We start from the raw sequence: 14,480 nt of genomic DNA, 5'->3' as shown, positions 1-14,480 counted from the left end.
CTATGTTCTGACCCTTGAAATAAAAACTGCAACCAAAGCAATTTAGAAAAACTCTGCAGAGAATGAGGACTCCCCCCCAAGTGGGACGTGCTAAGTGTTTGAAGTGGTAAAAATCCCCCTGAATGTCAATGGCGGTGACAGGAATGCCGCCGATCAGCAGAGACTACAACACGCACTGCCGGTGCCTTCAGGTGGAGTCGAGGATCATCCCCCCGGACAACCTGAGGAGCATCAAGCTCGTCCCGGAAGGGCCCCACTGCCCGGTCATTGAAGTCATGTAAGTAAAAAAAAAAAAGATAAAATGAAAATCATGTGGGCTAATCTCACATATATCATCAGTAAGTGGCTCTAATTGCGTACGATGTATTGTTTTTCTTGTGACCAGAGCCGGACTGTCGAATGGGGAGAAGGTGTGCCTGAACCCTGGGGCCTCCTGGGTGAAGAAGCTGATCCACTTTATCCTCGAGAGACAACTCCATCAGCAGGGAGGAGCGCTTCCCAAACAGCAAGGATAACATCGTACATTAAGAAAAACTGTTGAAACTTAAGTCCTTTTCCTACAACATACAGGTTGTGTCATTCAAATAACTTGTTTTTGTTGTGTTACCCCACTTCACATTATAAAATAACACTGATTCTGGATTCATATTGTCTTGGCGTTAGAAGGATAATAAGCGTGTGAAGGACGGTATTTAGTTGTGTGACATTTGTATGACCTTTTTGAAAGCAGACACTATATATATGTAGCATGGAATCTGGAATATTCTAATATGTGACATCATTTGTTGAATATGTGAGGCTTAAAACAAATGTATAATTAAAAAGGTTAAATGAGACTTTCTGGCATTCAATTCTTACGGCCTGCGCTTGCTCTGCAAAAATCCTCTCGTGCCATTATTAATGTTGAAGGTAGCGGTTTCGCAACAGAGCTTCAACTTTATAGCTAAAAGAAATTATGAAACATACGCTAAGACCGCACTAATTAGCCTGTATCGGTGAACCCGGTCTTCAAGATGGTTATCTGCATGCTGGGAGATTTCCACCAGTCATTTCGGGGGGGGTGTGTTCACACAAAGATATCTGAAACTCTTGAGAAGTAAACGCCTTTTTCAGTGAAAAAAATAATAATTTCCCTTCAGGCTCAAAGAACTAAAGCAAACACAAACGGGGAGCGAGTGCAGCCGTGGCTTAAAGACCTTTTTCGGATGTAAAAAGAGACTTTTCCCAGTGGGGGGAAAAACATTTTAAATGGTTATATTTATATAAAATATGAATATTAAGACGGTTCCATATTGAACACTCAAGGTGGTTTCTCTCCGAACAATGTATTTGAAACAAAGTGAAATAACACGTTAAAAAAAAGAGATTCTGTGCCTTTGATGAAAAAGGTCAAGTATATTAACTGCAGGTCAGATATTTTAAACAAATTCGCGAGCGAGGAATGTGAACTGGGGCCGTGTGCAGAGATGAATCCAACGCTCTTTGGAAAACATGCTGCTTTCAAACATACGGGAAGATAAAACGAGAGATTACAATAGACCAGATTATACACAATAGTTAATGACCCAAACGAAGACCGTCTCCCAACACGGGCTGCCTCTTGTTTTAAAACAAGCAGCTTTTAGAAAAAAGTATTTCACATTTTTTTAAAAATAAGAAAAAAATAGCAAGACATTCTTCTGTCCTACGCTTAAAGGGCAACAATTTGTAATAAAAGTTAAAAAATCATAAAGTTTTTAGACAGTTTTCCAAAATTGTGCGACCTTGTTGTATAAAACTAAAGAAGCAATCTCCCACTGTGAAGATAATTATGGCTTTGACATATTACTTATTAAGCCTCAGGGGTTTGTACAAAAAAATGACTCCTGAGAAAGTTAAAAAATAAAAAAGGTCCCTTTGTTTTTTTTTAATTCTTGAATTCCGACGAGAACTAATACACATCTCAAGCATCAAAATATACAAAATACATAAATATTCTTTTGTTTCAATGTAAACCAAGAAATGTCGTAGCTCCCCTGAGGTAATTGAGATCGAGTTCTCTATAAAGCATGAATGAAAATTAATCCACATGCTAAATTTCGGACGGAGAGACAGGAAGTGGTGGGCGATCCTCGGGTGCAACCACGTAACCCTTCCCCTGGGGGAACCAGGCCTGCAGCGCTTCTGTCCAGCTGCCGGTGTCGCAGAAAGTCAATAAGATGTCCATCACTGTGGAGAAGGAGAGAGGATCGACCGTTAACAAATACATAACCGCTTCAGTTGCCTCGCAGACTAAATAATATTACTCACCTTGATTAACAGGCAGGATCTTGGAGTGGAAATTCTTGGCGTTGTTTTTCTTCACCATGTACTCGTCTATGGGCAGCCTCGCCGTGCGAACGCTCAGTTCTCTGGCTCTCGACAAGCTCAACTTCTGCAGAGAAGGCAATAACTTACATATCCCAACATGCATTAATCTCAACAAGGGCACATGAAATCACATTGGTATTAAAAAAAAACTGATGGATTGTATTTGGCCTGAACGGAAATTAGGTTTATATACTGATTTTAAAAAAAAGAAAAGAAAACTAGCATCTAATCCGTCAAATTGAAAGAGTTGCTGCTACGTGACGTCGGTGTTGTGCGGCCTTCATGGAGAATACCTTCTGGATGCTTTCATCCACAAGGCCACCGAGGACGTACACCTTGTCAGCATCCACTGTTTCTAGAGCTGAAATAAACAAAGATTTAAAAAGCGTATCGGAAGGAAATCAAATAGGAAAAGATGCTGAATATGGACATGATGTGAATATATGATGCATTATGTAGATTAACTTTTTTTTTTGTATCTTTTATTGAGGTATGTTATTATCTCTCTGTTTTATGATGTCTATATATGAAGACATCGTTTAGTAACACTGTGATCATTTGTAGACACTGTGGTCAGAGGGTGACCCCTGCTGGCCAAAAGATGCATTTCAACTTAAATCTTTTTTTACACGTATGAAATTCAGCTTCTTTTAATACCCTTTATTTGTTAAATTATTATTATTTGTTAGAATAGATACTGTATTTCCCACCCCACGCAAGGTAATAAATGGTAATAATCATTATTATAATAACAGTCGTAGTTATAACTTTAATCAAGACATTTACGTTAAGAAGATAAATATTTATATAAACTTTTGAGAAGTTCATCAAACCTTCTTCAGCATCTGGAGTGAGGTAGACGATAGTTTCTGGAGGAAAAAGGTCCAGACAGCTTTCTTCTGTTATGTCTACCTGAAAAAAAACATGCAAAAGGGAATTAAAAAAAATACAAATAATCTGAATCTCTTGCTAAATATTTGAACTATTCTTGGTCCACATTATGGATATTTTTATGTATTCACTCTTATGATAAAATAACCCTTTAAATACTTGTTTTCAGGTTAACTTCAAAAGCTTTTAATGAGGTAAAACTACCTTTAGAGAGATTTTCTGTTTTATCCTTTCCTTTAAAATATTTACCAGAGACCTCAAGAGTGATTAACGATAATCACCATGTAGTTGAGGAAGCCTTCGTTCATTCGAAGGCACTCTCTGTAGAGCCGGCTGTCCTCTCTCAGGTCCGTCAGGAGAAGGTGAAACGGCCGAGGCGCCTTCTTGTTCGACCCGTACAGCCTTCTTAACTGTCCAGCCAGGCGACTTACCTCCTGAACCGGACACACATGCACAGGTGAGGTATTTAAATTGTGGAGATCAGTGCAAGAGTTACATGAAACAGAACCAGCTGTTCCGAGGGTTAATGAATTTGGTTCTGAGGGACCCACCTTGTCAGACATTCGGTCTGTCATACTCAGGTCTACACACAGTTTGAGCCCCGTGGACTGAGCCTCAGATAAACGTTCTTTGGTGATCGCTTTCATGACCCGTTTGGTAAACTGAGGATTACCTGCGCCGGCAGCTGTGTGACAAAAAGCACAAGAAAGGTGTTCTGGTTTAAAATGTTGATTATTCCACTTTTAATCTCAATGCAAAAGCAAAGTGAGTTGCTCTTCTCTCGACCTGTACCCGACTCCTGCTCACGGTTGAGCTTCCTCCTCTGCTTCTCTCCTCTCCTCTTGCTTTTCTTGGCTGCCAGCTGCCTCTCCCAGTGTCGCAGCTTCCTCGACACATTCCTCTGTCGAACAGACAATAACTCAGGACATTTTACGGTGTTTTAGGACACAACCCCCTGCACTTTCTGACATCACACACATGCATTGTGTCATTCAAAGCAATCTAAAAAAAACCAAACATGATTATTACCTAAATAGGAGATATTGAAGTTTTCAACCCTGAGTGAAAAAAAATACCGATTCATCTTTTTTTGATCTGCAAAACATGTGATACAAATACTTTCAGTGTTTTTAGACTGCAAATAAAATACTGATCTTAGATCATTTATGAGATATCAGAAATGTTTTTGCATTCAGTTTTTGGATGCACCTGCACACCTGTTTTTATATTTTGTCTTGCTGTTTATGCTGCTGTCCTGTTTCTTTTTAATGCATTTTACAGAATTAATAATTATGTAATAAACAAAATAATGCATGACTAAAATATGAATAGTTAGTTAAAATGAAGGACTAGCAATCTCACAGAAAACGGTGCCGTTTCCCTCCCTGGCCCGTCGGTCTCCACGTCTATTTGAAGCAGATCCATCCCCTCTGGAACTCCATTCAGCGGCGTGTCACACACATCTGATCCGGTGTGTGCCATGTCAGTCTGGGGCTGCTCTCCTCTGTACCACTGACTTCAGATGCATCACCTAAAACAACGAAGTCCGGACATTTCTCTAGTTATGTGTGACTAACGGTACATTATTTGACCATGTGTTTTCTTTTTGAAATCCACCAAATGAGACATTAAAACTGCACATATTAGTGACTGAGAGAGAAAACATGCCTAAGATGTCGCTTCGTTTCTTCAATGAGAGGGGCGCATGCCAATGACGTCAGAGTAAACAACGCGGAGGTGGGCAGGTGCAATTTTTTAACATTCAGGTGATAAACAATAGGGGTGAATTCGGGCAGCCAAAGATCTCATATTTGGTATTTTGTGTTTGTGTGATGTTTAAAATAACACGATATGCTTGAAGTCAGTGTGGTTACAGTTCCACTAACACGCCAGGAGAGGGCAGTATAATACTGCCAATAGATGATGGAGAAACCAACACACACTAGATGAAACTGTATTAATCACATATTTAATCTCAGATGTTCATTATTCTTCATTCCTTAATACTGCCAACGCTTTACTGGACATAAATGTATTTTTCTGCATAAATTATTCTGAGAAATACACACATAGACTACACACGTTACTATACTCCTGGTGTTATTCATTCATTCTTTATTCATTATTTGGATCCTCATTGACTTCCGCAGAGTGCTGGGGTCATCCTGCCGTCCACACGAAAACAACAACTATAAAAACAATTAAACAAACAGTGTCAATAAAACAAGAAAAGACAACACGTTAAATGGCTTACAAAAACAATAAACAATGGTGGCCTACAATACAAACTAAAACTAAATTGTTGCAAATACAATACAAGAATAACATAATGATAATAATTAATACTCAATGGCCAATGTGAGTTGTAATATTTAGTTTGAGTGACATTTTCCAAGGTGGAGAAGCTCCATAAATAATAGTTAGCTTTCAATGAAAGCTTTAGGTTATATACTAAATAATATGTATACATTGCAGTTGTAGTACATATACCAAAATCATTACATCAACTATAATTTGTGTTATTACTTTCTACAACTGATTTATTACACTTCAAACTGCATCTTCAACTATTTTTGTAAGTAAGACATCAACAATAAGAGCACACAGTGAATATTATAACACAATTGCACTTTTAACTTGACCTCTGTCGACGTTCACTTCCTGCATTAGTCGAGCATGCGCAGATGGGGCTCGATTAAAGGGCCATTTTACCTTAATTGTTTTACAGGTGGTGAGTAAATGTCGTCGTTTATTATTTAATACGTATTGTATAAATAACTACTTGAAACGTATATAGCATTGTAAGCAATGGAATAACGTAACTTACGGCGATAAAATACTTCCTAAGAGCGCAAACGGGTCGTCAGTTGAATGACCTTTAACACTGTTAGTTAACGTTAACTGAGTTAACGTTATATAAAGTTACTCCATTGACGACTCCAGTCTGTTGTTGTCTTGTCAAGATACTTGTCTTTCTAAAATGCGTGGTGGTTTGAACTTACGTGTGACATTTTATATTAAATCTGCCTTAAAATGATGCGTCGAGATTGTGACAGATTGCTAGCTAGCTATGTTAGCGTTAGCGGTAGCTTGCGTAGCTCTCAATGTTACGTGATGACAGCGCTAACGCTGGAGGCCTGAACACAGGAACGTCAACGGTGCTCGTGAATTGCTGATAAAGTCAAGATGCAGACACTTTTTTTAACGCACGTATCTGGAATTAGTTTGTTAGTGCACCTTAATACCAGTTAAAGAGCCTCGGCTAATAACTAGCATCGGGATGTGGAATAGCTGGAGAGCGTGACCGATGATAGCGAGGCTTGTTGTGCTGTGAAGCGCACTGTTACTGAAGGGATTTGGACACAAGTGTGTCGGTGCTCGTACTAATTGAAGCTCAACTTTGTGATAAGCACATTATTGGGACAATGCATCTGGAACCACTTAACGTTAATGATTAAAAATGAATAGTATAGTTTTATAAATATTCACCAGTAATACATATAGTATTGGTTTTGTTCTCTGCTTCCAGAAAGAACATGTTTTATTGTAATGAGAAAACGTTGTAAATATGTCCTGTATTTTTGTTATATTATTTGGTCGTTAAAACATTACGTAAACGAAATTATTTATTTTACGTTTCCTCGTGCAGGCTTACTTTGTCACGTAGAGGAACTATCGTGTCAGCTCGTTTGAGGCCGGAAGCCAGAATGTGATGCACACTAAGTCTAGGTTGATTTCTAGCACCTCTCAACGTTAGAGTTTAATTTCCTCGTCTCTTCCGTGGTGACATGGTTTCCACATTAAGTTGCTTTACACAATGTGTCACCAGCATTCAGACAATGTAGATATATTGAGGATTGTCGAACATACCGGCTTTAAAAACAACTGCTATCCGCCTGTTGCTCTTAGCGTTTGAAGCTAACATCCTGCCATGCAGGATCACATCAGCCAATAGGTGACTCAGGGGAGGGGTTTGCCACAAAACTGCATTGTGGGTATTCAACATGAATATATTGTACATATCATTTTTGTTAATATAAGCTTTTATCGTTGTGACAGTCGTCATGTCTACGTTGTACTTTGTACTGTCAGCAGAACTGTGTTAAAATGTATTTCTGGTGGCAGAAACTGTTATAATGATGTTTAAATGTCGACATTGCTTGTTAAGAGCAATATAGATATATTTACCGAGTGTGGCTTTTATTCAGGGTTACCTACTTCTTTCTTCTCTTCCTCTTTGGATGTTATTTGTGATCTTGTCGGTATAAACATCTGCTGTGTGTGCTGTTAAATGTGAGCACCATGACAGCAAGGCGCGTGTTCCTCGTACTAGTACTCCGGCCAGCGCGCTGATAAAGTTAAGACTATACTTTCAGGGATCATTTCTATAGTTTTTGACTTGAGAAATGTGTTTCTAAACTGTTTGGTCTCGCTAACCACGATGAAGAGATGGTGATACTCTTTCCTGAGCGTGAAGCGGGCACACAGTCATGATTCAGTTCATATGCTGTGTGCTTTTGATGACCGTTCTTTGTCCCCTTTGGGGACTTTGAGGGGAAGAGTATGTGCGGAGTGGTTTTCAATAGTGTTCAAAATAAGTACTAATACACCCAGAAGTAGTTAAATCACAATTATATGTGCATATTTCGCCATTGTGATCTATATTTAAAGAATGTTTCAGTGCAAATAAACATTCTTACCCTTTATTATTCAAAATGTATGGTACTCTAAACTTAATTAAAAGGGGGACACTCCATATATATATTACTACATTAAGATTATTTGTATTATTCTCTATAGTTGCACTTCAAGTCATGATCTCATCTATAAAAAGGATAAAGGGGATATAAAAGAGTGCATTTTTTAATCAAATATACAATACACAACCCAAAGTAGCTCAAATGAACAAACCTTAATATCTTATGACTATTTCTTAATTATGTTTTACATCAGTAATAATTCAAATCGTATTACGTAAGATAAAAAAGTTACTCAAGCTGTAGGATAATTGTTTTGGTAATGACATAACTCTCTGATAGAGGTATTCTTCATTGAGTGGGTACATTTTATACTTTTTATACATTGGCAAGTAATAAGTGCTAATTTTTAATGCAGGATATGTATTTTGTATTTAGTATTTGGATAATCTGATATGTGTTGCTTTACACAATGTGACACCAGCATTCAGTCAATGTAGATAGATTGAGGATTATCGAACATACCGGCTTTAAAAACAACTGTTATCCCCCTGTTGCATTTAGCATTTGAAGCTAACATGCTGCCATGCAGGATCACATCAGCCAATAGGAGGCTCAGAGGAGGGGTTTGCCACAAAACTGCATTGTGGGTATTGAACATGAATATATTGTATATATCATATATTAGTTAATATAAGCTTTTATTGTTGTAACAGTCGTCATGTCTACGTTGTACTTTGTACTGTCAGCAGAACTGTGTTAAAATGTATATCCGGTGGCAGAAATTGTTATGCTATAATTATGTTTAAATGTCGACATTGCTTGTTAAGAGCAATATAGATATATTTACCGAGTGTGGCTTTTTTTAAGGGTTGCTCCGCTTCTTTCTTCTCTTTTTCTGTGGATGTTGTTTGTGATCTTGTCGGTATAAACATCTGGTGTGTGTGCTGTTAATAGTGAGCACCATGACAGCAAGTCGCGTGTTCCTCGTACTAGTACTCCGGCCAGCGCGCTGATATAGTTAAGACTATACTTTCAGGGATCATTTCTATAGTTTTTGACTTGAGAAATGTGTTTCTAAACTGTTTGGTCTCGCTAACCACGATGAAGAGATTGTGATACTCTTTCCTGAGCGCGAAGCGGGCACACAGTCATGATTCAGTTCATATGCTGTGTGCCATTGATGACCGTTCTTTGTCTCCTTTGGGGACTTTGAGGGGAAGAGTATGTGCTGAGCGGTTTGCAATAGTGTTAAAAATAAATGCCGATACACCCAGAAGTAGTTAAGTCACATCTCTTTATAGGGCTTCACAATTACTCGAATTGTAATCGCAATCACGATGTTGGCTGCCCCAGTTAAATGAGCATGATCGTCAGCGATAATGACGTTTTTTTAAATGCAGCTCTGCTACATATCAAGTGAAGCGCTTCCTCAACTAACAGTCAACCAACCACCAGGGGGAGAACGAGATGAGGTGTCATGCGCGCGCACCCTGCAGCGGCAGCCTAAAAAAAAAAAAGTTCTGTCTGCAGTCGACTCCGGTATTAGTAGAAGAGGAGAGGTACCCGGTGTCGTGTGAAAGGTCAAATGTCAGGAGCAGAAAGGGGCGGAGCTAGTCCCTCGAAAAGGATCTTCATCTGTTGTCTGGAAGTTTGGGGATTTAGGGCAAGTGATGTTAACCAAGATCTTTTTTTATTATTCTCTAAAGTTCCATTTCAAGTCATGATCTCTATAAAAAGGATAAAGGGGATATAAAATAGTGTGCATTTTTTAATCAAATATACAATACACAACCCAAAGTAGCTAAAATGAACAAACCTTAATATATTATGACTATTTCTTAAATAGGTTTTACATCAGTAATAATTAAATTCGTATTATGTAAGATAACAAAGTTACTCAAGCTGTAGGATAATTGTTTTGGTAATGACGTAACTCTCTGAAAGAGGTATTCTGCTTTGAGTGAGTACTTTGAGTACATTTGCTAGTAATAAGTACTAATTTTTAATGCAGGATTTATATTTTTTTAGTATTTGTATAATCTGATATGTGTTGCTTTACACAATGTGACACCAGCATTCAGCCAATGTAGACATATTGAGGATTATCGAACATACCGGCTTTAAAAACAACTGTTATCCCCCTGTTGCTGTTAGCATTTGAAGCTGACATGCTGCCATGCAGGATCACATCAGCCAATAGGTGACTCAGGGGAGGGGTTTGCCACAAAACTGCATTGTGGGTATTCTAAATGAATATATTGTATAAATAATTTATTATGTAATTTAAGCTTTTATTGTTGTAACAGTCGTCATGTCTACGTTGAACTTTGTACTGTCAGCAGAACTGTGTTAAAATGTATTTCCGGTGGCAGAAACTGTTATAATGATGTTTAAATGTTGCCATTGCTTGTTAAGAACAATATAGATATATTTACTTATTGTGGCTTTTATTCAGGGTTACCTACTTCTTTCTTCTCTTCCTCTGTGGATGTTGTTTGTGATCTTGTCGGTATAAACATCTGCTGTGTGTGCTGTTAAATGTGAGCACCATGACAGCAAGGCGCGTGTTCCTCGTACTAGTACTCTGGCCAGCGCGCTGATAAAGTTAAGACTATACTTTCAGGGATCATTTCTATAGTTTTTGACTTGAGAAATGTGTTTCTAAACTGTTTGGTCTCGCTAACCACGATGAAGAGATGGTGATACTCTTTCCTGAGCGCGAAGCGGGCACACAGTCATGATTCAGTTCATATGCTGTGTGCCATTGATGACCGTTCTTTGTCTCCTTTGGGGACTTTGAGGGGAAGAGTATGTGCTGAGCGGTTTTCAATAGTGTTCAAAATGTATACCAATACACCCAGAAGTAGTTAAGTAACAATTCTGTGTGCATATTTCACCATTGTGATCTATATTTGAAGAATGTTTGAGTGCAAATAAACATCCTTATCCTTTATTATTCAAATGTATGGTACTCTAAACTTAATTAAAAGGGGGACACTCCATATATATTACTACATTAAGATTATTTTTATTATTCTCTATAGTTGCCCTTCAAATCATGACATCATCTTTAAAAAGGATAAAGGGGATATCATAGTGTGCATTTTAGAATAAAATATAAAATACACAACCCAAAGTAGCTAAAATGAACCAAACTTAAAAGATTATGAATATTTCTTAAATATGTTTTACATCAGTAATAATTCAAATCATATTATGTAATATTGAGGATTATCGAACATACCGACTTTAAAAACTACTGCTATCCCCCTGTTGCTGTTAGCATTTGAAGCTAACATGCTGCCATGCAGGATCACATCAGGCAATAGGTGAGTCAGGGGAGGGGTTTACCACAAAACTGCATTGTGGGTATTCAACATGTATATATCATTTATTATGTAATATAAGTTTTTTATTGTTGTAACAGTCGTCATGTCTACGTTGAACTTTGTACTGTCAGCAGAACTGTGTTAAAATGTATTTCCGGTGGCAGAAACTGTTATAATGATATTTAAATGTTGCCATTGCTTGTTAAGAACAATATAGATATATTTACTTATTGTGGCTTTTATTCAGGGTTACCTACTTCTTTCTTCTCTTCCTCTGTGGATGTTGTTTGTGATCTTGTCGGTATAAACATCTGCTGTGTGTGCTGTTAAATGTGAGCACCATGACAGCAAGGCGCGTGTTCCTCGTACTAGTACTCCGGCCAGCGCGCTGATAAAGTTAAGACTATACTTTCAGGGATCATTTCTATAGTTTTTGACTTGAGAAATGTGTTTCTAAACTGTTTGGTCTCGCTAACCACGATGAAGAGATGGTGATACTCTTTCCTGAGCGCGAAGCGGGCACACAGTCATGATTCAGTTCATATGCTGTGTGCTTTTGATGACCGTTCTTTGTCTCCTTTGGGGACTTTGAGGGGAAGAGTATGTGCGGAGTGGTTTGCAATGGTGTTAAAAATAAATGCTGACACACCTAGAAGTAGTGAAGTCACAGTCATATGTGGATATCTCACCATTTGAACTATATCTGAAGAATCTTTGAGTGCACATACACATTATAGCCCTTTATTATTCAAAATGTATGGTATTCTAAACTTAATTTAAAGGGGGACACTCCATATATTTATTACTACATTAAGATTATTTTTATTATTCTCTATAGTTGCACTTCAAATCATGACATCATCTATAAAAAGGATAAAGGGGATATCATAGTGTGCATTTTAGAATAAAATATGAAATACACAACCCAAAGTAGCTCAAATGAACCAAACTTAAAAGATTATGAATATTTCTTAAATATGTTTTACATCAGTAATAATTAAAATCATATTATGTAAGATTGAGGATTATCAAACATACTGACTTTAAAAACTACTGCTGTTGCTGTTAGCATTTTAAGCTAAGATGCTGCCATGCAGGATCACATCAGGCAATAGGAGGCTCAGAGGAGGGGTTTGCCACAAACTGCATTGTGGGTATTCAACATGTATATATCATATATTAGTTAATATAAGCTTTTATCATTGTAACCAGTCGTCATGTCTACGTTGAACTTTGTACTGTCAGCAGAACTGTGTTAAAATGTATTTCTGGTGGCAGAAACTGTTATAATGATATTTAAATGTTGCCATTGCTTGTTAAGAACTATATAGATATATTTACTTATTGTGGCTTTTATTCAGGGTTAGCTATTTGTTTCTTCTCTTCCTCTGTGGATGTTATTTGTGATCTTGTCGGTATAAACATCTGGTGTGTGTTCTGTTAAATGTGAGCACCATGACAGCAAGGCGCGTGTTCCTCGTACTAGTACTCCGGCCAGCGCGCTGACAAGGTTAAGACTATACTTTCAGGGATCATTTCTATAGTTTTTGACTTGAGAAATGTGTTTCTAAACTGTTTGGTCTCGCTAACCACGATGAAGAGATGGTGATACTCTTTCCTGAGCGCGAAGCGGGCACACAGTCATGATTCAGTTCATATGCTGTGTGCCATTGATGACCGTTCTTTGTCTCCTTTGGGGACTTTGAGGGGAAGAGTATGTGCTGAGCGGTTTTCAATAGTGTTAAAAATAAATACCAATACACCCAGAAGTAGTTAAGTCACAATTCTATGTGCATATTTCACCATTGTGATTAATGTTTGAGTGCAAATAAACATTCTTACCCTTTATTATTCAAAATGTATGGTACTCTAAATTTAATTTAAAGTGGGACACTCCATATATTTATTACTACATTAAGATTATTTTTATTTTTCTCTATAGTTGCACTTCAAATCATGACATCATCTATAAAAAGGATAAAGGGGATATCATAGTGTGCATTTTAGAATAAAATATAATATACACAACCCAAAGTAGCTAAAATGAACCAAACTTAAAAGCTTATGAATATTTCTTGAATATGTTTTACATCAGTAATAATTCAAATCATGTTATGTAAGATTGAGAATTATCGAACATACCGACTTTAAAAACTACTGCTATCCCCCTGTTGCATTTAGCATTTGAAGCTAACATGCTGCCATGCAGGATCACATCAGGCAATAGGTGACTCGGGAGGGGTTTGCCACAAAACTGCATTGTGGGTATTCAACATGAATATATTGTATATATCATATATTAGTTAATATAAGCTTTTATCATTGTAACCAGTCATCATGTCTACGTTGAACTTTGTACTGTCAGCAGAACTGTGTTAAAATGTATTTCCGGTGGCAGAAACTGTTATAATGATGTTTAAATGTTGCCATTGCTTGTTAAGAACAATATAAATATATTTACTTATTGTGGCTTTTATTCAGGGTTACCTACTTCTTTCTTCTCTTCCTCTGTGGATGTTATTTGTGATCTTGTCGGTATAAACATCTGGTGTGTGTGCTGTTAAATGTGAGCACCATGACAGCAAGGCGCGTGTTCCTCGTACTAGTACTCCGGCCAGCGCGCTGATAAAGTTAAGACTATACTTTCAGGGATCATTTCTATAGTTTTTGACTTGAGAAATGTGTTTCTAAACTGTTTGATCTCGCTAACCACGATGAAGAGATGGTGATACACTTTCCTGAGCGTGAAGCGGGCACACAGTCATGATTCAGTTCATATGCTGTGTGCTTTTGATGACCGTTCTTTGTCCCCTTTGGGGACTTTGAGGGGAAGAGTATGTGCTGAGCGGTTTTCAATAGTGTTCAAAATAATTACCAATAGTTAAGTCACAGTCACATGTGGATATCTCACCATTTGAACTATATTTGAGTAGATTATTATTATACACATTATTCTTTTTTTTTTTCATAACGTTTGTTACTCTAAACCTGAACAAAGCTAAAATGAACACACTGTAATATCGTATGACTTAAAAAAAAAAAAAAAAAGTTTTACATCAGTATGAATTCAAATCATATTGATAAAAAGTTACTTTTGGTATTGACATAACTGTCTGAAAGTGGTATTCGGCAATGAGTGAGTACTTGTCATACTTGGAGTACATTTGCTAGTACTAAGTCCTGGTAATTTCGATGTAAATGACCATTTACT

The 14,480-nt window shown here is 37.4% G+C and overlaps 2 protein-coding genes and 6 non-coding genes across 10 annotated transcripts; 7 read left to right on the top strand and 1 right to left on the bottom strand.

Moving 5' to 3' along the window:
- cxcl19 (chemokine (C-X-C motif) ligand 19) lies at window positions 1-836 on the top strand. Its single transcript, XM_034557184.1, has 2 exons — window positions 1-277; window positions 386-836. Exons 1-2 carry the CDS (start codon window positions 123-125, stop codon window positions 513-515), a joined length of 285 nt encoding a protein of 94 aa, XP_034413075.1. The 5' UTR covers window positions 1-122; the 3' UTR covers window positions 516-836.
- Window positions 837-1,581: 745 nt separating this feature from the next.
- On the bottom strand, window positions 1,582-4,918 carry trmt10b (tRNA methyltransferase 10B). 3 transcript variants are annotated; one of them, XM_034557258.1, is made up of 8 exons: window positions 4,603-4,918; window positions 4,027-4,141; window positions 3,792-3,925; window positions 3,522-3,674; window positions 3,183-3,261; window positions 2,643-2,710; window positions 2,290-2,413; window positions 1,582-2,208 (listed from the first exon to the last, which is right to left on the bottom strand). In XM_034557258.1, the coding sequence occupies exons 1-8, from the start codon at window positions 4,720-4,722 to the stop codon at window positions 2,072-2,074; spliced, it is 930 nt and encodes a 309-aa protein (XP_034413149.1). In that variant the 5' UTR covers window positions 4,723-4,918; the 3' UTR covers window positions 1,582-2,071. The 3 variants fall into 3 exon arrangements, with proteins under 3 accessions (XP_034413149.1, XP_034413151.1, XP_034413152.1); XM_034557260.1 differs by having other exon boundaries at window positions 2,290-2,410; XM_034557261.1 differs by having other exon boundaries at window positions 4,033-4,141.
- A 2,682-nt stretch (window positions 4,919-7,600) lies between these two features.
- Window positions 7,601-7,817, top strand: LOC117748249. Its single transcript, XR_004611574.1, has one exon. It is a non-coding gene; the product is annotated as a small nucleolar RNA U3 (small nucleolar RNA).
- A 1,143-nt stretch (window positions 7,818-8,960) lies between these two features.
- On the top strand, window positions 8,961-9,177 carry LOC117748204. Its single transcript, XR_004611531.1, has one exon. It is a non-coding gene; the product is annotated as a small nucleolar RNA U3 (small nucleolar RNA).
- A 1,370-nt stretch (window positions 9,178-10,547) lies between these two features.
- Window positions 10,548-10,764, top strand: LOC117748206. The gene has a single exon (XR_004611533.1). It is a non-coding gene; the product is annotated as a small nucleolar RNA U3 (small nucleolar RNA).
- Window positions 10,765-11,668: 904 nt separating this feature from the next.
- Window positions 11,669-11,885, top strand: LOC117748207. Its single transcript, XR_004611534.1, has one exon. It is a non-coding gene; the product is annotated as a small nucleolar RNA U3 (small nucleolar RNA).
- Window positions 11,886-12,782: 897 nt separating this feature from the next.
- LOC117748205 lies at window positions 12,783-12,999 on the top strand. The gene has a single exon (XR_004611532.1). It is a non-coding gene; the product is annotated as a small nucleolar RNA U3 (small nucleolar RNA).
- A 903-nt stretch (window positions 13,000-13,902) lies between these two features.
- LOC117748208 lies at window positions 13,903-14,119 on the top strand. The gene has a single exon (XR_004611535.1). It is a non-coding gene; the product is annotated as a small nucleolar RNA U3 (small nucleolar RNA).
- The last annotated feature ends 361 nt before the right edge of the window (window positions 14,120-14,480 follow it).

This window comes from Cyclopterus lumpus, chromosome 18 (assembly GCF_009769545.1).
Source record: "Cyclopterus lumpus isolate fCycLum1 chromosome 18, fCycLum1.pri, whole genome shotgun sequence".
Classification (NCBI taxonomy): domain Eukaryota; kingdom Metazoa; phylum Chordata; class Actinopteri; order Perciformes; family Cyclopteridae; genus Cyclopterus; species Cyclopterus lumpus.
Note: the sequence above shows the minus strand (reverse complement) of the source record. Positions and strands in the feature narration are given on the sequence as shown.

What these genes read in the sequence shown, in the direction of transcription:
- cxcl19 (XM_034557184.1), top strand. Translation starts at nt 123, where the DNA reads ATGTCAATGGCGGTGACAGGAATGCCGCCGATCAGCAGAGACTACAAC. An exon ending in TGCCCGGTCATTGAAGTCAT is followed by an intron (nt 278 to 385) that starts GTAAGTAAAAAA and finishes TCTTGTGACCAG; the next exon opens with AGCCGGACTGTCGAATGGGG.
- trmt10b (XM_034557258.1), bottom strand. Translation starts at nt 4,722, where the DNA reads ATGGCACACACCGGATCAGATGTGTGTGACACGCCGCTGAATGGAGTT. An exon ending in TGGATGAAAGCATCCAGAAG is followed by an intron (nt 2,414 to 2,642) that starts GTATTCTCCATG and finishes CCTTCTCTGCAG; the next exon opens with AAGTTGAGCTTGTCGAGAGC. An exon ending in GATCCTGCCTGTTAATCAAG is followed by an intron (nt 2,209 to 2,289) that starts GTGAGTAATATT and finishes CCTTCTCCACAG; the next exon opens with TGATGGACATCTTATTGACT.